Here is a 23,191-nt window from a genome sequence, read left to right as displayed (position 1 = left end):
CTCACACTCACACCTAGCGACAATTTGGAGTGTTCAATCAACCTGCCATGCATGTCTTTGGAATGTGGGAGGAAACCGGAGTACCCAGAGAAAACTCACGTGGGCATGGGGAGGACATGCAAACTCCACACAGGAAGGCCGGAGCCGGAATCGAACCCTGCACCTCTGCACTCATCGTGCTTACCAGTCGGTCCCCGTGCAGCCGGTAGCCCTATGTATGTATGTATGTATGTATGTATGTGTGTGTACACACCCACACACACTCCCACACGCACATATATATACATATATATATATACATAGTATTTTATTGTAAGATGATCTCTGAAGTAACCAGAGCATGTATCAGAGGTGATGATAGCTCCTTTGTACAGGAATGTCTCCCTTAACAAGCTTCAGGCACAACAAGTGAGATCATAGTGTAAGTACATGCCCACAAGCTCACATATGTATAGTAACCTGGTTGATGTCTGGAAGTTTCTTGAGTAGGAAATCTGCTTTAAGTCAAGTGAGGGTCGCACTTGGCTTACTAAGTGCTGCTTTGAAGCAAGAACGGAGCAAGTAAACTGATAACACATTTGATTGACGAATGAGCGGAGGTTTGCTCTAGGGTGAGGGGAACACAGAACAGACTAAAATTCATTCACATGCATACTCGGACAATTACTTCACATTGCTGTGTTTGTTATGCTGGAATTTAATGTAAAGTTGGCTTTTGTTTTTCTCGTGTGTGACTCGAAATATCAGATTATCACCAGATGTTCACTGTCAGTGAAACTACATTGATGTTCAAGTAAGACATCCAGTTTATCCACCTGAGCAGGACATTATACAGAGTCTATGCTACTTAATTATTAATAATAATTATTAATACAATTAATGATGTTACAATTAGCTTTTTTGCACGCATGTATACATATTTGACGCCAATCCCTCAAAAAAAAATGCACGCAAGCTGTTCGCTATTCTTTCCTAAGTTGCTGGGTCTTATTTTCCCATAAAAGTTGACAATATAAGCAAACAGTCACCAAACTTCATGTGTACATCTTTTGTCATTGTCACTTCAATCTCCGAAAATATTTATGTACATTAAATGTGAATTCCTTTGCGTAAAACGTTTATTGCTGTCACAAACTTGGGAAGATTGAGGCAACCGATTCTATATTTTCAGAGGTTGAAGTAGGCATGAGTAGAGATGTGCAAGTGAATACCTACCAAACTCATTTTTATCTTGCGGGGGAGCACTACGCATCACCATTCCTATTTATTGGCAATAAAATTGAAATTGGGATCCTGAGAGCCACAGGATGTATTCTTGTCCACTTGTCCGCAGCTGCCCGTTAGATGCAAGTACACGTATTGACAGTGAAATGATATTGGTCAAGCCAACTTTTACAAAGATCCTAGTGAGCCTCAGCCGACCGGTTTAGGTTCACATTCTTAAGCACGGACATATTTTAATTACCATTAGCACTACCAAAAGGACTTGTTAAGTAAATAGAATGAACATTATACTAGCTGAAAACAGGATGTTCCAAAGTTCCATACCAAAAGGCCTCATTGTGAAACTGTTGGCTGTTACCAGTTTACAGCTTCAGTTTTGGAGAGCTGTGTGTTTTGGATTTGAACTTCTGTTTGGGTTGTGTTTCACTTGTTATGCAAAAGCCAGCGAGAGCTGCTTGATCTGTATAGTTTCACTGCCGTGCTTAGTGCAACTGATGGGCAGCCTGAACACTTTAGACGCACATTGAAATGCTGTCAATGTGGACTTCACATATCAGAGGAGTACGAATGTGAGACAAACAGAGAAAAAAGGGCGGGCGGTAATCAAAATGTGGAGAGAACCGAAGAAGAAAACATAAATGACTTTTAAACCATGCATAAATCAAATGCAGAAAACATAAAACAGGCGTGCAACTTTTATCCCTTTTAGACAACGCTTTTTAGCTCCTATCCGCGTTTCAAGTGTTGCATTCTTTCATTGATGCGTTTGGCAAATTTGAGGATTTGCGTGCAAAGCTCTCTCACGGCAACTGCTATCAGTAGGCGAGGGATAATTTGATCAAATTATTCGACATCTTATCGCCCCGCGAAAGAAGCTGTTTAAAAAAAAAAAAGTATGATTTATGGCGCAATGAAGTAAGTGGAAGGTTAAGAGCTCACATCAAACAGAAATTACACGCAAGTGAGAAGGAGAGACTGTAGATGGAAGTGTCATTCCATCTCTTCGTAAAATATGTTTTTTTTCATCAACGAAAGTAGAGCTCCCACCCTCCCTTCACGTCCCCCGTCCTAAAGTATAAGGTTGTTGTTTTTCAGACGTTCACATAACTTGCGCTAATTGAACCAATCAAACCAATGAAGTGCCAAATAATCACAGCTAGGAGAGTTTTCTTTGCGTTGCAGCTGGTCTCTTTTTGCCCTTCCACAGCGGAAAGGGAGACAACAAATTCCAGATGTTTTTTAGTGCAGGGTTCAGCTGCCAGTTGGAATTGTGCGTTTGTGTTTTTGTATATGTCACTCTGCTTACGGTATCTTCATGTGCTTTACTCTGTGTCGGTACCCTTGTTGTTTTTCTCCTGCACCTTTCTTTCATCGGGTCATCAGTTTCATGCGTCTGCCAAAGCACTGATTGCGAATGAGTCCAGTGCAAATCATGCGGCAATGACAATGTCGATGGCGCATATAAACTTGTCAGTTTAATTGTCAATTTCAATGACCCGCAATCAATGAAAGTACATTCGCTGTCCCAAAGATAGCTGCAGATTTTAGGAATGTTCACGTATCATCCAGTCGAGCTCATGCTGTAAATTGTCATCAGTGTGGCGATTGTTCAGGAAGACACCTACAATTGGTGTATATGTCAATGTATCCAAAAGCAAGCAAACTTCTTTGTTGTTAATGTTTCACTTCCTGATGACCTGAAATGTCATCAAAAGCCCAAAAGTGCTGTTGTCTTTCAATACAGTACGACGTTCCAATCCAGAAAGTGTCCTGCCCACACAATCAGCAAATATGGACCTCAAGCTAAACTAATCTATAATTTTCTTGGGACATCCTTTAACATCTTCATCCAACAAAAACAATTTGTCCTCAGCTTGAGATGTCAGCGCTTCACCACTTTTCAATTTTCTGTTTGCAATTTTCCACTTTTTCCCCTCAATCGACTTTTAACTTTGCATTTGCTACTTTTGAGTTTCCATATTGGACAATCATGCGAATGCTGCTTTCAAGCAAAGATTCCAATACAAGAACAGATTTATCTTTAAAGCAACCCTCCTTTCCATTCAGAAGTGGGGGGAAAACAGAGTGACGTGAAGGGTCAACAGGCACGCACACACACACACACACACACACCCACACACTGCCTGCTCAGGGCCTGCACAACTGAACTGACAAAAGCAGGCACAACTTCAAAAGGTGAGCGATCCCATAACTCTCATGAATCAGTCTCCTGGCAATCCCTGATTTTCCAACCAATCAGACTTGAAGAATGCAAAGGGTAAACATCTCCAGCTGAAGGACAAGTAAAACAGGGTCTCAACCGCGTGTTCCTGTATTCCTTTGCATTGAAAACATTTTTAAAGGAATACCAACCTGGAAAAAATATTGCGCTTACCTGACATTTCTGAATGTATTCATTTTGCAAATTTGTGCCATAAATAGTTCTAGTCGCCAATTTCTCATGAGCTTCAGTCCATTTACAATCTTGATTCTCCTTCAACCATGTTCTCATTTTCATGGCCTCACTTTCATTCTTCGCAACAGGTGGTTGTAAAGAGGGACCCATTTTTCTTTTAAATTACTGCTTACAGTCGAAGAATAAATATTCTCACTCGTAAAATAAAATGATCTTAGGACTCATTTTTGTACGCTATTCAATATATTTTAACTTCAGTGATCACTTTTAATAGCCGTTCGACCCATAAAACTGTTTGGCATGATATGTGGCTAGCTGGCTGAACAAAAGAATCGGTAGCGCTATGCCTAGAGTAATAAATTTGAAAAATCAATTTATGATCGTACTTTTACAACCTCCTTTATCCCTCATAGCACCAGCCCGAACCTTTGATGCCCAACCAGGTCTTATCAGACATGAAGGTCCTGCCACTTCGAGATGTCGGCACTTTTACTAAATAGACAGATTTAAAACATTTCGCAAATGAGCCGAACAGCACTCCAGTGTCATCTTTGGACGTGCTGGTTGGCTTGCACGGCAAAAACTAAATATAGGGTCATATTTCTCACATTGTGGGAAGTACAGCATGTTATACCAAATGATGGAAGATATAGTTCCCTATTTTTTTAACATTCTTGTTTTTCCCACCAATAGTTCAACTGTTATGTAATTCTACTGTATTAATAATCAGTTTCTGTTAGATATTTACAGCACCTTCAAGAGACACAAGGACTCTGAACAGTAAATCATGAGGGCAAGGCTTTGGTGAATAGATTGTACTTGAGGAACTAAATGTCCAGGGAAGCAGCATCACCGATATTTCGCTTTTCGGAATAGAAGGAATCGCTGAAGACATTCTTCACGAACATTTGAATTCGAGGTCCGTGTTCATCCCTCCATCCATTATCTGTACTGCTTTTTCTCACGAGGGTCGCAGGGGATGCTGGAGCCTATCCCAGCTGACTTATGGCAGTAGGCGGGGGACACCCTGAACTGGTTGCCAGCCGATCGCAGGGCACACGTACACGAACAACCATTCGCTCTCACACTCATACCTTGGGGCAATTTAGATTGTCCAATCAAGCTGTCACGCATGTGTTTGGAATGCGGGAGGAAACCGGAGTACGTGGAGGAAACCCATGCAGGGACGAGGAAAGCATGCAAACTCCACACAGGAAGGCTGGAGCTGGAATCAAAACCTGCAGGCTATCGTGCTAACCAGTCGTCCAACGTGCCGCCTACAGTTGTGTAATTTTCCTGCTTTTCCAATTAAATTACATTCATCCAAATAACAAAATATAGGCTTTCATTATACAGGAGTTGCATATCTTGGAACTTTGGTGCAGATTCATATTAGGACAGTTTGGTGGTCTACGTTCAAAAAAGCATTATAATTTAAGATTCATAATGGTTTGCACGATGGCCTCACAGTGCAGAGGTTGTGGATTTGATTCTGACTCCGGCCTTTCTGTGTGGGGTTTGCATGTTCTCCCCGTGCCTGGGTGGGTTTCCTCCGGGTACTCCGGTTTCCTCCCACATTCCAAAAACATGCATGGCAGACCGATTGAACACTCTAAATTGCTCCTAGGTATGAGTGTGAGCGCGGATGGTTGTTTGTCTCTGTGTGCCCTGTGATTGGCTGGCAACCAGTTCGGGGTGTCCCTCGCCCACTGCCCGAAGATAGCTGGGATAGGCCCTAGCAGCCCCCGCGACCCTTGTGAGGAGAAGCGGTACAGAAAATGGACGGATGGAAAATGGTTGTTTTTTTGTAGATTAGTTTGATCATGCTCGAGAAGAAACGCTAAACTTTTCTTTTTGGCTTGTTTTATCAATCTGTCTTCTTCGTGTGATCCACACTGCGTAAGTATCGACAAAACAACTTTGTGAAAGAGACCACACATTGGGACTTTCTGTGATGAAAATATGCTTTGTTCAGCATTTAATCAGATGAAAACAATATTCAGGAATCATGAACAATCAGATTTATCCACACTCTGTTTTCCGAAGTATACAACTCAATAGCTTGCCAAGAAACCAACTGTGAAAGTTGCGCAAGTTACAGAACCATTTTTCCTGTGTGCGCTGCAGTGCTTCAACCCGCTAGAGAAATGTTTTTGTTCCTCTGTATGATTTGTATTCCCCTGGTGTTGAGGCCTGTCTATAAATGCCATGGCAGCACATCGTGTTCACTGTATTACTGGTCTGCTTTGATTGAAGCACATAATTCTGCACTCTGTGTTCCTCTGACATGAAGCTTTCGCCTCGGTATAACAGTGCACTGTGCACAGTAGGGTTCCTCAAATTGTTTTAATGGTCTGTTTGCTGTGGTTCGGCTACTTCAGGTTAACAGAAATAAAGGCATATGTAGTGAATGCCGTCACTTAAAGGGATCCAGAGAAAATGTGCTTGTGGATATTCTCATTCATCCAGGTCATTTCTTTCTCAGGGCATTCAGTCAGGACTAATCTGTCTGAGAAGACATTTCGCCTCTCATCACTTTGGAGCATAAATAGTTGAATTTTCTGCACCAACTCAAGCTGGGGCCGTCCGAACCGGGTTATTTTAAGTTTTTATTGAATTTATTTTTTAATATATTTATTTTAATGTAGTTAGTTCTAATTAATTCGTTTTCTGGGCAGTTTTGTAAGTTTTTATTAGGTTTTGTTTTTTCAAAAACTGTTTTTTCTTGTGTGCAAGATTAAAAAAAAGACCATGGTAAGAATTGTGTCGTAAAAATTCAACAAAAATATTATTTTACAATATTTTGATAATACAGACTACAGTTTGCAGTTTTAACAGTCCAGAGACTTTGAATTACAATAAGCGCAATGCATACCGCTTCTAAATTTAGATGCAGGTAGGCATGAGTCCTAATTATAATAAAGCTAGGATGCCTTGTTTGCCAAGTTGCCAACTTCTAAAGTGGTTGTGCAGTGTAGTGTTTTTTATATACGATATATAGAGCGAGAGAGAGAAAGAGATTCTTTATTTCTCAATGAAACAAAAAATTGATAGCACTTTTTATCGACCGTTACGTTTTGGGCTGAGTTAAATGTCAAGAGCAGGAGAGCCTTTCGAGCCTTGTTGCGTGCCTGCATGGGTTTTCTCCGGGTTCTCTGATTTCCTCCCACATTTCAAAAACATGCATGGTAGGTTAATGGGAAACTCTAAATTGACCCTTGGTGTGATTGTGAGGGTGGAAGATTTTTGGTCTTTGTGTGCCCTGCGATTTGCTGGCAACGAATTCAGGGTGTACCAGTCCCATTTCAACTTATATATGTTGCCATTTAAATGTAACCTGCCAAAGTGCTTCCGAATTCAGAGTGCCGCCATTGAACCCACACGCACAGACAAATATGCACACTGTGAAATGGCAACAAATCAGAATTTAAATTCACCGCTCCGTGCCTTTGCAATGACTAAGATTGGTGTCTGTATTGTTCCGTCTTCTGATTGGTTCAGCTAATTAGTCTGCAATGTTTAACCCTCTGATTGGTTGAGCTCAGAGTGCACACTACAGACTGATTTACAAGGGAGTAATATGTCAAGAAGTCAATTTATTTTTTTTCATGAACCTCAATTTCTATACAGCCACTGTGTCCATTAAGTTACAGAAGTTCAATTTAAACATTTGAATGAGTTTGCCGTACTGTTAGTATTGTTTAAGTCCTGTTCCTGTCTCTGTGCTTCAGAAACACTTCTGAGCTTCGTGGATGATATCTTGTCTGGCGCCAGGTCTCCATGTGTGATGTTAGGGGACATTCCAAACCTGCAGTCCTCCTCTGTCAGCATGATCATCCGCTGTCTGGAGCCTGACACCACATATATGTAAGCAACTCAGTACACTTCAAGTTATGAACTCCAGACATCTGGAAAAGGTTTTTTTGTAAAGGATGTATTTGTATAGATGTTTTAAAGAATGCGATAAAAAATGCTCCCAAAATTATAGCTGGAAAAAAAAAATGATTCCATAAATCCAGTTTCGACTGCTTATCCTGTTCAGGGTCACAGGTAAATCGTGGCATGTAATCACATGGCACAACAATTCACATTCACATTCCGACTGTAGCTTTGTATTGAATTTACCTAACATCTATGTTTTTGGAATGTGGGAGAAAGCTGGAGTTCATGGAAAAAAATCCACATAGGTCCGGAATTCTTTTTTTTTTTTAGTTATTTTGTAGCTCATGTTTCATGTTCTACTTTACAGTTCATGGTCTTAAAAATGTTTAAAAAATTAAGAACAGTAGATATCAACATTACAAATCTTTAGAAGGAGGACTGATAATTTTAACCGTCCCCGAATAATGAATATAAAAGTTTAAATTTTTTCATCACTAGCGTGTGGTCATTTAATTTCAGAATATTTCACGACCTGCTCAAAAAAGCACTGTTTGCATCGTGGCCTACACGCAAAATATAAGTAATTGCCTATGTTTGTAAATCAAAATTGTTGGAATTTAAATTGGAAAGCAAAGGGGGACATAATATTTTTAACCATTAAATTAAACAAGCAAATGGTTCAAATACAGACATGACTTGAGCTAGCAACACCTCCAAGCAGGTGGTAATAACCAGCCAACAAAGTCATACATTTTTGCATTTTGGGCCAAGAGTTATTCCATTATAGGTTCTTGATTTTTTAATTACATTATTGGGCAGTAATTAAGTTATGGGCCTATTGCATTTCAAAAAGGGCAAATTTATGACATTGTGGGCATTACAGGCTTTCATTACCACTACATGAGGTCATGACTAATTTTAAGGGAAAATGAAGTTATTTTCATTAGAGGTTCCAGCAAATCCAAAGTGATGCATAAGCAGGCATGTCAGGGATTTCACGTTCATGCCGCAAATGGAAAATACAATACTATTTTTAAGTGCCTCTGTCAGTCACGGGCCATTAGAATCTTCATTCCTTTTTTTCTCCCTATCGGATTTTTGCTGTTATTAAAGTTTTTTAGGGAGAGTGTGAATTTTTAATTTCTGTTTAATAATGACCATGTTTGTAAGTGTTGGCTTTGGCTTTCGTCCACAGATACTCAGGATTCAGATCAGTTTATTTTCACTGAAGTGGATTTATTAAATTGCGTTAAGACTGAGGATGATAAATTAATATGTTTCAAGATTTATGATATGAGCTTGGGATCATTGGTATGTTTGTGATTTGCTCATACCATTTAGGAAGATCAATTACAATCATTTGGGTTCATTTTGGCAATTTGGAAATTATTTCAAAATGATCTTTTAATGTTCAATTCCCACAAATAGGTAGTGGGATAATAATTCTGCATTAATAACAATGTGGTTTTATCATAAGAGAAATGTTAATGAGTCATGGAAAGATGATTTAGTCCATGCTCGATTTACCCTGGGAGTTAGGTGACCAAGACACTACATATGTATTTCTCAGTCTGCACGCACACAGCGGATGCTCACTGTCTCAGTACACATGCTCACACTTAGCCCGCAGACAACTTGCCTGGAGTGAAGTAATACACACGTCTCAAAGAGGAAATGAGGCGGCGTTCGGGGAGAGTCTAAGAAGCGAGTGTGAAAAAGATCAAGAGGCAGAAAAACAAAATAGAAGAAAATCACAATACAAGGAATGTTTTGATGTACTGTATTTAGTCTGAGTGCTACAAAGCTCCGCACGCCCTTTAAATCCCAGTAACAGCGGGGTTCCTGCACACTCTAGTCTGTCTGGCAGTACATTCATGTCACTGAGCCAAGGCCCTGTCTCGCTCCCCGTATATTTTCTATAGAGAGAGAACCCATCCGAAGATGACCTTCTTCTTAGAGGGAAATTTTGTGTGACAAGCACCATCGGCACATGCACGTGTAGGCTCGTGCATTTTAAAAGTGATGAAATCTATTGCTTCAAAGTTATTTTCAGAGTGTGAGTTCAGTCAAACTTTATAATGTAATTCATTTCCTGGTCACTGCCATTAGCAGTTGTTCCCTGCAGGCCGGGGATAGTCAAATACTGTTTTGCAACTACAGTATGTGTTTAGTGCTGCATGTGGATGCAATGAGCGTTTCAGCCACTAGATGGAGATATACATCAGAAAAACGTTGGCATTTGTATGTTCAGTCTATCCGGAGCAGTGATTCGAAATGCAGGCTCTCTTCAAAGAGAGGAGTCATCCAATTAAATAACCAGCACAGAAAATGCAACGGATTCCACTGAGATGGTCCGTGCAGCATATCGTAAGTAGCCTATATACAGTAGGTTAACATATTGTCTGTCTGTCTAGGTTCCGGCTTTGGGCAGTTGACAACACTGGGCGTCGTTCCAGTCCAAGTGAGGTCACTATTAAAACTCCATGCCCAACTGTGGATGACGTCAAAGCTCAAGGTGAGGAGAGTCACAGGAGATAAAGTTTAATCACTCCTAACTTGAGGTTCGCATGGTCATCAGTTTTTATAAATCATGTGTATGCGGAGAGTCGTGTAAAACTCCATTCAGTTACTTTCCGTGAACTGTACGCTGATATGGGTTTGACAAGTGTGTTGTTGTATTAGTCAGTCTTCGATCACTTGTTCCAGAAAAAACATGGACATTGTGGAAGTTCTTCCTAATTTGTCATGTTCTATGGCTGATTTACAGGACAAACATTATCTTTGTTGATTATAAATGATGTTAGTCCACATGGTTCGACAGTTAGGCTGCCGTTGATTTGCAGATTTAAAAAAAGCTATTTCAAAATGCGCCAGCCACTGAATTATGATACATTCAGACCAGGCTGTTGTCATTTTTATTCCCTGGGAATGATGTGTTGCAAAATACAAATCTAAAATTGGACTGCGTTTGTATTTTTCTTGAACAGAATATTGGCATCCAAAAATGCGGAGATATCTCCTTTGTGGCAAGTGTGTCCAATGTGTATATAGTTTTCAAAGCTACTCGTCAAAAGTGTCCAAAAGTTGCACCACTGGTCTGACGGTTGTTGTTTTTATCATTATGTTGTTTGTCTTTGCGCCCATCCAGAAATAGCAGATAAAATCTACAACCTGTTTAATGGCTACACTAGTGGGAAGGAACAGCAGACGGCATATAACACCCTGATGGACCTGGGTGCCCCGGCGTTGCATCGAGTTCTCTACCACTACAACCAGCGTTATGAGAGCTTTGGAGAGTTCACTTGGAGGTGTGAGGATGAGCTTGGACCCAGGTAAAGTCTGGCATTCTATATGTTTGGCAGGCACCAATGTTACGTTGGGCTTTTCAGAGAGACATGATCTGTTCAACTTCTCCTTACATTTCCATTTCTCACCATTTCATTTGGATCAGGGTGTCCAAAATTGTTCTTCCGTGGCACACATTAAGAAAAAGAGGATGCAAATGGCCTTTTGACATTCATTTTTTTTCAACACTTTATAACAAATCCATTAGTTTAAGTAAAGATATGCTATGGACTTATTGTTTTTGTATATTAATATCTAAAAAAAAAGAGATGATAAAGCAAAAATTCAAAGCTTTTTCAGGATTTTGGGGGCCAGGACCTGTATCCCACTCATATACTCGTACTTTATTTTTACTGTAGACTGGAAAAAATGAGTTTGACAATAAAAAATATGAAACAAGAGATTAGTTCCAGGTATGCACAGTATATCCACATCTGTTACCCAATCTACAAAATAGCACTCTTTGTTTGAACCATTTATGTGAGCAGAAGTAATGGAACGTGTGACTGACAAGTGCATTCCATTGCTCATGTGTGTCGAACAATAACGTAAATTTGTGTTGCCACCATTTGAAATACAACAGAAGCACTGGTACACTAAGTAGCAGATCTCATACAGGATGGTAAATATAATTGGACTTGCTTCGTCTTCTACTTCTATGATGATTTAACACTTGATAACAGAAGTCAGAGATTGTGTATTCCAATTAAAGGATGAATGCAACTAAACTGACAACCATCCACATTCGCCCCACAATATTCAATTAACCAAAAATGTATGTTTTTGGATTATCGGAGGGCGACCGGATACCCAGAGAAAAATCCATGCAAGCATGCACAAATGAAGTCATTGGCCTCATTGTTTCAATATTTTTGAAGGGTACTTTTATTTATTTAATTTTATTTCACTAAATGAAATCTGCTCAAAAAGCATTTTTTGGCAGTGTTCAACATGTTCAATTTACAATAAAAAAATCCCAGATAGAGAACATATGAGCCACTGTTGGATTGTCATGTGGAACAGAGCAATAGCCAATTGGTAAAGGAGGACAAATGTTAAGTTGTGAAAAAAAAGAACAAGTCTTTATAATGTATCCTCCATGACTTACCACAATAAAAATGACAAGAACTGTTGACAAGAAACTGTCAGCGCAAAGACAATAGCCAGATACTCTATTAGATCATCTGTTTTTGCATGATATAAGTTAACATGAAAGAGAAGTCAAATAGTAATGTTTAGACTGAAAAACACATGCACGCAAACACCCCACACATGTGTGGGTGTGTGTATGTATATATATATATATATATATATATAAATAGAGAGAGAGAGAGAGAGTAACCGATGATGTTTGTACTATAAGCATCTTGGACAATAATGTGCCTAAAATACAGATGTTTCCCAATCCCAGGACCTTCAGATTCATGTTTACCGTTCATGATTTTCAATCTTCTATAACATTTTAAAATCAAATTCGTGGAGCGTGAGACATTCAGTTGGGTATTCATATCTGCTCTGATCAAACGCAGGCCCTCATCATGACAAAAGTCTTCACGCTGCTGAATCTTGCGATACCGGACCTTATTTTTTACCGTGCATATTTTGCTGTGATACTAGTAGTATTTTCGTTTTTGTTATTCATCCTCAGAATTTCTAATTTGTTAGTTCGCAGCCTTAGCTATTTTTAGCCATAGGCAGAGAGAAACAAAATCACAGAGCTAAAAACTGAAAGTAGGGGTCTTTGAATGTTGCAACGATGACAGGAAAAGCAAAGGAGTTGGTTGACATGATGACTATCAGAGCTGTTGCACTCTAAATATGCAAATACTGTGTGTCCTGGAGAGTAGCTAGAAAGGCAGTTATGTTAGGAATTTAGGCGCAAGGCTCAAATGATTTTACATCAAAAGGGAAATGGAGTAAGAGTGATCCTAAAGGACGATTTTGTTAAGAATATCATGAAGGCAAAAATAGTATCAGATCCAGGGGTTAGTCAAAGGCCTAAAATCATAAACATTACGTTTGACGTGATTAGTGGATCCGCCCCTCAGGTGGTATGTCAACTAGAAGCGAACTAGACATTCTGGAAATATCAGTAGAGGCAGGAATATTAAGTGAAGAGGAAAGGTAGAAGCACACAGGTAAACAAGATCTTGTGCAGATGATATAAAAACTGTGAGAGACAGTGGTTGTGGTGTGGTAGCCTGGCAGCGTAGGATGGGATGGGGGTATGTACGATGACTCTGGTGGTGACAAAAAGGAAGAAGACAAAATCAGAGCAGAGAAACATGGCGGAAGCTCAGAAAGGAAGACTGCTTGTGTGGCTTCCAATGAAAAAATGAGACAGGCCAATGGTGGCAGGAGGAGCTTCCAGAAGACTTGACCTCTCCAGCCAAAGTGATCGTCTCTCTGATCACTCAGGCAGGAGAATACTTGGGGTGGTGTGCCTGCTGGTAGGAAAGGAGGGAAGAAAACCAGGAGGCGCAGTAGCGCATACTCAGAAAAATGTTAGCTAAGAAGAAATGGGGCACTGAGAAAACTGAGTCGTGGAAACAAGAGTACATATAGAATGTGGAGGTGATAAAGGCCAGACAAGAGACATGATGACTTATATGCCTGGTTGGAATGTAAAGATAGAGAGAAGGCTTTATATAGGTTGGCCAGGCAGAGAGAAATGGGAAAGATGTGCAGCAGGTTACGGGTGATTAAAGATAAATATGGAAATGTGTTACCTGGTGCCAGTAGTGTGTTGGAATTGTTGAAAAAAATACTTTGAGGGGGAAAGCGGGAACGAAGAAGGAATAGAAGAAGTGAATGACTGGGAAATACCAATGATTAAAAAAGGACTAGTTAGAAAGTCACTGAAGAGGATAAAAAACTGAAAGGTAGTTTGCAAGGTTCGGAAGCATCAAGGTTTTTGACCAACGTGCTCAATAGCATTGCAGATGTTGAAAAAATGCCTGAGGAATGGAGGAAATGTGTGCTGATGCCCATTTTTTAAGAACAATGGGAATGTTCGGAGTTTGGGAACTATAGAAGAATAAAGTTGATGAGCCACACAATGAAGTTTTGGGAAAGAGTAGTGGAGGCCAGACTTGTGATCTGCGCTGAGAGCAAGGAGCAGTAAAGTAAAGGAGAGGAATGAAGACAAAGATTAGCCAAAGTAAGACAGATTACATGTGCATGAATGAGAAGAGTGTGGGGGAGGAGTGAGGCTACAGGGAGAAGCGGTAGTGAGAGTGGAGGACTTGAAATACTTTGGGGTCAACAGTACAGAGCAATGGTGAATGTGCAAAAGAGGTGAAGAAACAGACCCAATCCGATTCTTCACCTCGTCTGTGTCATGTGTCAGGTGGTTTATTTAATAGAGAAGTCTCAGCTAGGATGAGGCTAAACGTTTAAATAAGTGATGAGAACAGCCGTGATGTCCGGATTATGCAGTGGCACTGAAGAAGCTGCTGGAGGCGGAGCTGAAGGTTCCAGGATGGATAGGATTAGAAATGATCTTGTCAGTGGAAGAACCAAGGTTATATGATTTGTAAAAAAAAAAAAAAAATAGCAGACCAGAGATAGTGAGTATATTGGTCGAAAGATGATGAGGAGGATGGAGCTTGCGAGGCAACAAGGTTAAGCAAAGACCCAAGAGAAAATCGATAGATCTAGCAAGAGAGGCCAGTAAATGAGGAGAAACGATAGAGAGGTACGATGTCACACGACTGTGACAAGCGGGATTAGGGCACACCACAGGGCAGTACACGCTCTTATTTGTTGGTATGAAAATTTTAATTATGTAGACCGCAAACAGTAAATAAAAAAATGAAGTCGTAAAAAAATGAATGTCAGTCGCAGCCCAGAGGAAGAACACATGCTGACTGAGGCAAATTTGTTTGTATGGTTGAGATGGTTTAAATGGTCAAAAACTGATCATTACAGTTGTGTGAACCTTTGGAATGGGTGATCCAAATGATTTCAAGTTGTTTGTTTGGTATGCGCCCAATTTTATGAATGCAATTCCTCATTCAGTCCTGGAGGGAAAGTTTGGCTCAAATGTTCACTTCATTTGATTTTAGCGGTCTAAGGTCAGGCTCACTGTGACTGAATAAAATTTCTTTTGGCCAGCTCTAATCAATTCTCTCACTAAACTTGACATAGTTTCCAATAACTATTTTAATAAGATGACATGATAAACATATATTACATGGAATGTTCATAAGGTCCGATTTCAACTTCATTGAGAAATCATGACAGAGTGAAAGAGGCTTGCTCTCGCTAATGTATCGGGAATTCAACTTGTTTTTCACAAGAGTTCAATTTGTGTCTTTAATAATGAAACTAGGATCTGATTCGCATATAATAAAATGATTATAAAGGAGGACAACAGAGGAAGACAACTTTTATTCACCCTAGTGAAGATTGATCTAATCTAATAAACCAAAAATATGGACCAGTGGTGATGCTTTATTGGAAAAAATACAATTACACCATGCTTGAAGAGCTAAATACACACATAATCCAAAAAAGAAGGGTGTAAATAAGGGAATCAATGACTCTTTTATACATTGCCATTGGAGGACAAGTTGTGTAATTGCAAATTCACATTCTTACGTCATGCATTTCCCCCCTCATATTAGAAGCTTTCAGACCTTCAATAACCTGGCTTCCATTCCTCTTGATTATCTTCTTCTATTCAACACATTTAAATAAATATGAATAATATTACCATTTATTCACATAGCCTGTGTAATTAAAGATTCTTTGCAAATGCAACCAACACAAACTTCTCCCATTCAAAGCTGTGGACACCACTCACGAAAAGTTACAAATTTAATTCATGAATGGACCAGTAAATTTCCTGTTTCAATTAGAATCATTATTTAAACGAACATCTTCACCATAATTTCGATATGAACAAGATGATGCCTAAAAAAAATTGATCAACAGCACCTTGCCTTTGAAACACTTCAAACATCTAAAAGCTAAGCTTCCCTAACTTTTTGTAAAATAACAGGATTTTTGTGTTTAAAACAAAAAGGAGGAGAAAAAGAATGTCTGCCTTGATATTCCAAAGTGCCGTGTTGGATTGTAGAATGTTGTTTTATGTGGAGGAAATTTTGTTTTCTCAACTTCTGTGACATCATCAGGTTCATTTTGTTACGCTTCTGCATGGAAGGCCCCAACTTTCCATCAAAACAATGGACGTGTGCCCAGGATATAAAATTGTACCTTAGTGTTTTATAAACAGAGCCATGTGGCTGATATAAAATATAAATGGCAGTCTGTGGTACACACTATTTTGGCAAGCAAAACTGATTAGTCAAGACTCCCTTAATTCTTACTGTTTCTGTCTACGGATTCTCCCCACCGCGAACGAAAGGTTGTTTTTAATAGGGTCCATGCTGGAAAGAGTTGCGTAATTGGTAAAAAGGGAGTTGCTCCTTGACATGTTCCATTAAAGTACACATAAATTGACAGCCCTCACAATTCAGTGAAAGCGAGGGCTGATTAGCAATAACAAGGCCACTTCAGATCTCGAAAACAAATGCAGATAATCACATGAAATACAAATTGTCTTTGTATGTGGCGTCTTCAAGGAAGATTAGACTTTATTATGATTGCGGTTTGATGTAAGAAAAACAAAAGGGACACTATTATAAAGGTTGGGCAGAGCTGTGAACCTAAGAAAGCATTACAATTTTACTCATCCATTACTTAAAATCTGAATGGTCTAACTACGTTCCTGACATCTGGATTTTTATTGGATCTATTTTTAACAAATATTTAGCTCACCTGCAAGGATTTAGGCTTCGAAACCTCCTGGTATCGGGTTTGAGTTGAGCTGTGGACAACATTTCAAAATTGGAAGTCGTTGCTGAAAAGATGTTAGTCAGCTTGATGGCACGATGTTTGTTCTCTTTGTGATGTGCAACACAAAATATAAAACAGGGTGTCATTTGAATTTCTCCTCGATTGTTGTCATCTGTATTGTCTTGATTAAATTGAGTGTCATTTTTTTCCATGTGTGCCTACTTTCACGTCTTGCTTGTTCGCTGTTCTTATCAGTGCCCACCAATCAGATCCGTCAAACGTTCTTGTCTCTTACGTATTCCTACTCGCTTGGTAGAACTTTTCGTTGCCCTGTTTTTTTGCTCTGTTGTATTTTAAAGTTTCATTTGTTACTTTTGTTTACCGTAATAAATACAATTGAAACGTTTTTGAATGCTCCCTTATTGCATGGCGGTCCAAACAGACACGACTCTTAACAGCTTTTGTGATCATTTAAAATGTAAAAAATGGCGCTGCCGGATTTACGACATTTGTGCTGCCATACGGCACCTCGATGTCATAAGTGACGTGAGGCATTGATAATGATGTCTCATGGGGGAAAACAAAAATAAAACAACAGTAAAATGGCTTACATGTGAGAAAACAGCAGTGCAGCATTTAGGATTATTTTGTTTATGATTGCGTCTCGGACCCATTATCACAGAGACAGGTCTCATGTCCGGCATATTGCTCAAGGGAAAAACCCCGACGAATCCAAAAGTTAATCTTAGAAGTACTCACAAGAATGTGTTTGGACAAACTTTTGTAGTAAAGACCAAGTCATTGTCCTGTCATCTACGTTCAAAACTCATCGTGTGTTTTGTTTTTGTGGATAACATTTTATTTCTCGTTTTGTTGGACTTTATTTTGTATTTTTTCTTGTTTTCCTTTTTAGGGAATAAATATTTTCTGAGATTCCTCCTGTTCCTTGGTCTTTCCTCCCTGCACTTATGTCCTCCATCACCATGAAATCCAGTCTATGACACTGAGGGATTGTAATGAATAAACGGTATAGAAAAACAGAAGCAGGCTATGCAGGATACGGCGGGGACAGACAAATAAATTGCAAGTAGTTTTTGGCATTGCATCTTAACAAATATTTTTTCATCATCTTTGATCAGAATTATTACTCAGATGCTTTCCACAGATGCTCATGGCTCATTGGTCCTGGACACTCAATAGTGGCAACCACACAATTTCCAGAAATTTGTCTTTTAAAAGATTTTGGTGCTGCAAAAGCATGAAAAGAAAATAACCAAACAGGTGTGTGGCTGAGTTCAGAAGAATATTGATCAATGGTGGAAAGTCTCAATCATTTAGTTTGAAGTGGTCATATTGTATTTTGTTTTGTTTGTTTCTTTCACAATTTGATACTGGTCTCAGGTGTTTTAAACATGGACATTCATTAAAATATCCCAATTATTTTATTTATGTATTTTTTTTGGAAATAAGCCACTGATTCGCAACAGTGGAGTGAAATTACCGAAGGTTCGCTTACAGCCACATATTCTGAATGTCACGTATCACTCCGAGTGGTGAAGGTCTGTGAGCGTTTGCACGCGTAGCTAATATTGGTTTTTCGTCAGAGTTTGTTCAATTAAACAATTCGGCAGACGTTGTAAAGGAACTGTTTTTTTATAAAGTGTTTGAACTGATGGAACGGTGGCCCGACTGATTAGCACAATGGCCTCACAGTGCTGACGTTGTTAGTTCGATTATGGCTCCGGCCTTCCTGTGTGGAGTTTGCATGTTCTCCCCGTGCCTGCGTGGCTTTCCTCCGGGTACTCCGGTTTCCTCCCACGTTCCAAAAACATGCATGGCAGGTTGATTGGACACTCAAAATTACCCCTATGTATGAGTGTGAGCGCGGATGGTTGTTCGTCTACGTGTGCCATGCGATTGGCTGGCAACCAGTTCAGGGTGTACCCCGCTTACTGCCCGAAGATAGCTGGGATAGGCTCCAGCACCGACCAAGTGAGGAGATGTGGTACAGTTGATGGATGGATGGATGTTTGAACTGACATTTTTAGCCGTTCCAAATTTGATGACAGTAACAAAAAACCTGTTAGTGATCATCTGGCGAATGTTTTTGCAACCTCACATACAGCACTTGCGTTTTTTTTTGCTATATGACACAGTAGGGTGAATGAGAGCTATGTCCCTAAAACTAATATGGCACTGTATTTTTGACCGAGTAAAGATAGCCCGCTCAACAGTTATTTCAGTGCAAGAAACATCCTATCCTTATCTTCTGCTCAGCATGTTTGCTCACTGCTTTTCGCAGAAAATGTAGAGGCTGTCATTGATGAAATTATGCAGTATCAATTGCAAGCACTGGACAGTCCATCCGCTCCATGTTGTTTGTAACTTTTTCTTAGCTCAGGCATTTGGTATCTTGAAATCCCCAAAGTGTATCTGAGCAACACTACACAATAAGTAACAGAGCAGTAGGAACACGGTTTGAAAATTGGAATATGCAACTCCTCATGCATACACAGACACGCAAACAGCCCCCGTCTTATAAACGGACTAAAAGAGAATTTGATATTTTCTCGGACTAACTAAATTTAATTTTCATTACGTCGTCAGACTAGTGATAATAAGAACCCATGTGAGGCTCTGACTCAGTTACAACTCATATGAGCCAAGTATGCAATACTGAGAAATAAATGAATGATCAAATATGGCTTTATCTTTCGTCTGACAGCAGATATTTGGACATGCTGTTTTTAGAAACATATCGACTCACACTGACGAGACCGTTTGGCTTTGGTTGAGGGACATTTTTGTTGCTTTTAATGCTCGCTGTTTTAACTAAAACCATAAACTCACCGAAAGTCTGTCTATCCAAGTCTTGACACTTCTTCTCTTGGGGGCCAGACCTTGTCATCGCTATGAACCCATTATTTAAGGCACACCACTTGGCCGTTTATTCAGAAATTCAAGCTGCTTTGGCAAAAATGAAAAAAAAAAAAAGCTTTTCTCCTTATTGTTTCTGTCTATGTCCTCGGTTGGACCCCGCCGCCCCCACCAATTTTCTTTCTGTATTCGATGATAGATTCTAATCAGTCGTGCATGCAATATTTAGTATTGTTATGATTGGAGATCCTCTCAGGATACTTTCATCAAAGTAGACAATAATATTTTATAGACAAGGAAAGGAAAAGTTCAGGAAGGGGCTCCGTTCAGATGGTTTGCAAACAGAAAGTTATCAGAAAAATCGTAAACAGTAGAACACTTCCAGTACCAACCAACTACAATTCGTGTCTGCCTGTCTGTTATAAGGTGATTGACAACATAAAATGGAAAAGATTCTGAAAAAGTAAGCTGGCCTAGAATGGAAAATAAAATAAAAAAACACTTAAATCACAGATCCCAAGTCTAGGTGAAGGAAATGTTCCATTTGAGAGATCAATGAAAATCTAAAATCATTACAAAATTCTTCATAATCATACGGAAAAGTGTAAGTGACTCAGAGTTACATGGTAATATTTTTTTGAACAGTGTGCTTAGTCTGTTCAAATGTTGTCCATATTACCACCATATACATTGTGCAGCGATTATGCCCGTGTATACCACTATGAAAAAAAATATATTATCAGGTCATTCATGATGGCGTAAAACTGAGTAAATGGGGTGGTATCTTGCGCAATGATACTCATAATCACAGGACTATGGCAATATTGTTGTACAGGATTTTAGTTTTGATGACTACACTGAATAACTGCGAACAGCATCTTAATTTCACATCGTAACTTGTTTGGCTTTGTTAATGTTTGTGCTCTCTTCTTTTCTTCTTCAATGTGAATGAGACAAGTGATGAGCAGCATGCTGAAAGGTAGTGAAAAGCACATTTGACAGTTTTATCGGTTGTTGTTTCCAACAGGAAGGCCGGTCTGATCCTCTCTCAGTTAAATGAACTGTCTCCATGGTGTAAAGGCCTTCTCCAGGAGCCCAAGATTGGCCTTCGCAGGATGTCTCTCAAGTTCCTTTCCTGTCGCTACACTGACACCAAGGCCTTTGGAATGAATTGGGCAGATATGGGCCAGGATGTACACAAGGCATGTGATGAGCAGATGCTCACGGTTATGTATAATGACTACGGTGAGCCCAAGGAGATCTAAAAGTATAGAACCCAACCCAGATTATAAAGTTTAACGAGATCAAACAAAAGGCAGTTTTACATTTAAGTGTGCACATTTAAAACATCAGAGTAAGCCTGTTTCATTGGCGTATTGCTAACTCTTGGGTGACTCTTCATCACAATCAAATTAGAGTTCAAATTAGTGTCCAGGAATCTTTGTTCTTATGTCACTTCACCAACTGGAGCCTTGCAGCTTGATTGCTCGTCACTGTTTTTTTTTTTGTTTTTTTAAATATGTAAAGATGTTGTGTGTGCTACCGTCATCATCATCATCTCCATGGTCCCGTGAACCTTGCCTGGTCTCATTTATTTGTTTTTAATTAAGGAAATGGGACAACTGTTCCTTTGAGCACATCTGCTCTTAAGGCCTCTGCACATCAATACGTTGTGGCCAACTCTCTCGTTAGCCTTGTAATCAGCACGTTAGACTGGAAAATGACGGAAGCACACACAGCAAAAGCCGACAAAGGCCCAACTACTCCGGACCTTGTGCGCATGCATGAGTCGTAGTACCCCTCCATGCCATTGGAGGCGATAATCAATGCGTAGCATTTGACGGTGATGTCCAATAACGGTGATCTTACGTGAATGACAGTGATTGCTTAGTCTTCGTGCTCTTCTGTCCCGCCAGCCAAAGTTCATTTAGTTGTTGAGAAATAGCTTCAATTTTCACAGTTTTTCTGGTTTTGTCGCTTCCTGTTCTTGTCCAGTGCACTGATTCGCTAGCTAACAGCCAATCACAGTGCTCATTTAACTCAACAGTCCAACCCGATTATACATCTTGAAACGGCCCCCCCAGATGCCTCAACAACGACTCTGACTTGACGATGTTCCGCCCTACACCAAACAGACGATTTGTACTGACTTTCCGACGACCGGATTGGTGTGTTAAGGCCTTTAAAGTAGTTGTGTGTATTTTTTAAATTTTCAGTTACTCTTTAATTCTCACTCTAGAGTGTAACATAAAGTATAGCATAAATAAATGTTGGTGTTTTCTGTGTCTGAAATAATGGCATTTTCAATTTCATTATAATTTCAAAGTCCCATGCCACACTTTTTCTTAATAACCTTTGATATCCTTTTATCAGGATCATAAGATCATTTGGGTTGAAATTTTCTTTCTCTTTTTCAAGCAATATCAAACTATTCTATCCCAGGCATCTGGAACAATTATATTTCTCATTTTTATTCACTATGTAAATAAGCTTTGCTATACCTGGGTCACTGTACTTTTAATATGGAAAACATCTTTCCTCTCATTGGTTGTTGGTGACATCTTGATGTCTTGAGGTGGCCGTGTAGAGTTTTACTTCTTATTGTGAAGGAGAATTTACCAAATGTTGGCGACTCTCAACCGCACATTGAGCAATTTGATATACTGTATGATAAGCTTGAATGAGGAGCCTGTATACGCTTTGGACGCTGCTCATACAGTGTTACTGCATTTAATCCCAATTAATAAATCAGAAAATGTTGGAGTGCCAAATAAGGAAGAAGCGGGTTGCTACAGAATGATGATCTTTGTGTAAATGAAAAGAGGGTCTCGGCGATTGTGGCTCAGGCAGCTCCCATTCACTTGAATGTATCGAGTACAAAACATAGATGGCCTGCATTTTGCTGACAATAATGGCAAGCTTCGTCATCCTTAGGTACTTTCTAAATTATAAATATTAAGTATTGATGTCAAACATAGTGTACTGTATGCTTACTGTATTTGTATAGCTTGCCGGTAACTGCCTGCGTCTCGCTCCCTTAAAAACACAAAAATATATTTTTAGCACGGGTGAAAGCTTATGTCGATGATCCTCCACAAAATGTGCTCAAATACGGCATTCTGAAATGCTTAGAAATTGCTCCCAAAATAAATTGAAGCCATTCATTTCTCAACTCTTCTGAGGTTGGCTGACGATGCAAAGTTTTAGCTTTGCATAAGACGCAGGTGCGTAAGTCATTCAGATATTTTTCGTGTATCAACCACAACTCTCAACTATTCCAAAATCTTTGCCCTACTGTATGTAATGTGTAGTGGAAAAAATGGATTTTGATGGCATGGGACCCATGATTTTCATTCATCATTGCTTGTTACTTATATGATTTTTTGTCTGCTTTCAATGAGTGATTTATGAAGAAAAGATCTCATTGAAATGTTTTTAATCTTCTGAATTGTTTACACCTGTGTGTGTGTAAGTGTATTCTTTTGTAATTTGCAAGCAGGCCTCGTTCCACACATGGGAGAGGATAAGTTCAAATAAAAGGATGGCCACAATTTCCTTAATAAAATCTTTAGTTACCTCAAGCGTAGAATAAATGACAAACAGATTGGAGTAAATCCTATAATTGAGAAATTACTCCGCCCTCAT

At 39.4% G+C, this 23,191-nt stretch overlaps 1 protein-coding gene across 4 annotated transcripts in view; it reads left to right on the top strand.

The window, feature by feature from the left end:
* astn1 (astrotactin 1) overlaps positions 1-21,428 on the top strand; it is a 324,631-nt gene extending 303,203 nt beyond the window's left edge. For all 4 annotated transcript variants that reach the window (XM_088310602.1, XM_088310600.1, XM_088310601.1 and 1 more), the window contains exons 21-24: positions 7,372-7,507; positions 9,937-10,037; positions 10,671-10,854; positions 20,574-21,428. In XM_088310602.1, the coding sequence (XP_088166728.1) occupies positions 7,372-7,507; positions 9,937-10,037; positions 10,671-10,854; positions 20,574-20,811 (659 nt within the window). In that variant the 3' untranslated portion in view covers positions 20,812-21,428. The remainder of the gene's footprint in view (positions 1-7,371; positions 7,508-9,936; positions 10,038-10,670; positions 10,855-20,573) is intronic.
* The last annotated feature ends 1,763 nt before the right edge of the window (positions 21,429-23,191 follow it).

Source organism: Idiotropiscis lumnitzeri, chromosome 12 (assembly GCF_059441095.1).
Source record: "Idiotropiscis lumnitzeri isolate Australia: NSW breed Sydney's pygmy pipehorse chromosome 12, RoL_Ilum_1.0, whole genome shotgun sequence".
NCBI lineage: Eukaryota > Metazoa > Chordata > Actinopteri > Syngnathiformes > Syngnathidae > Idiotropiscis > Idiotropiscis lumnitzeri.
The sequence above is the reverse complement of the archived record's forward strand: the minus strand, read 5'-3'. Positions and strand labels throughout refer to the sequence as shown.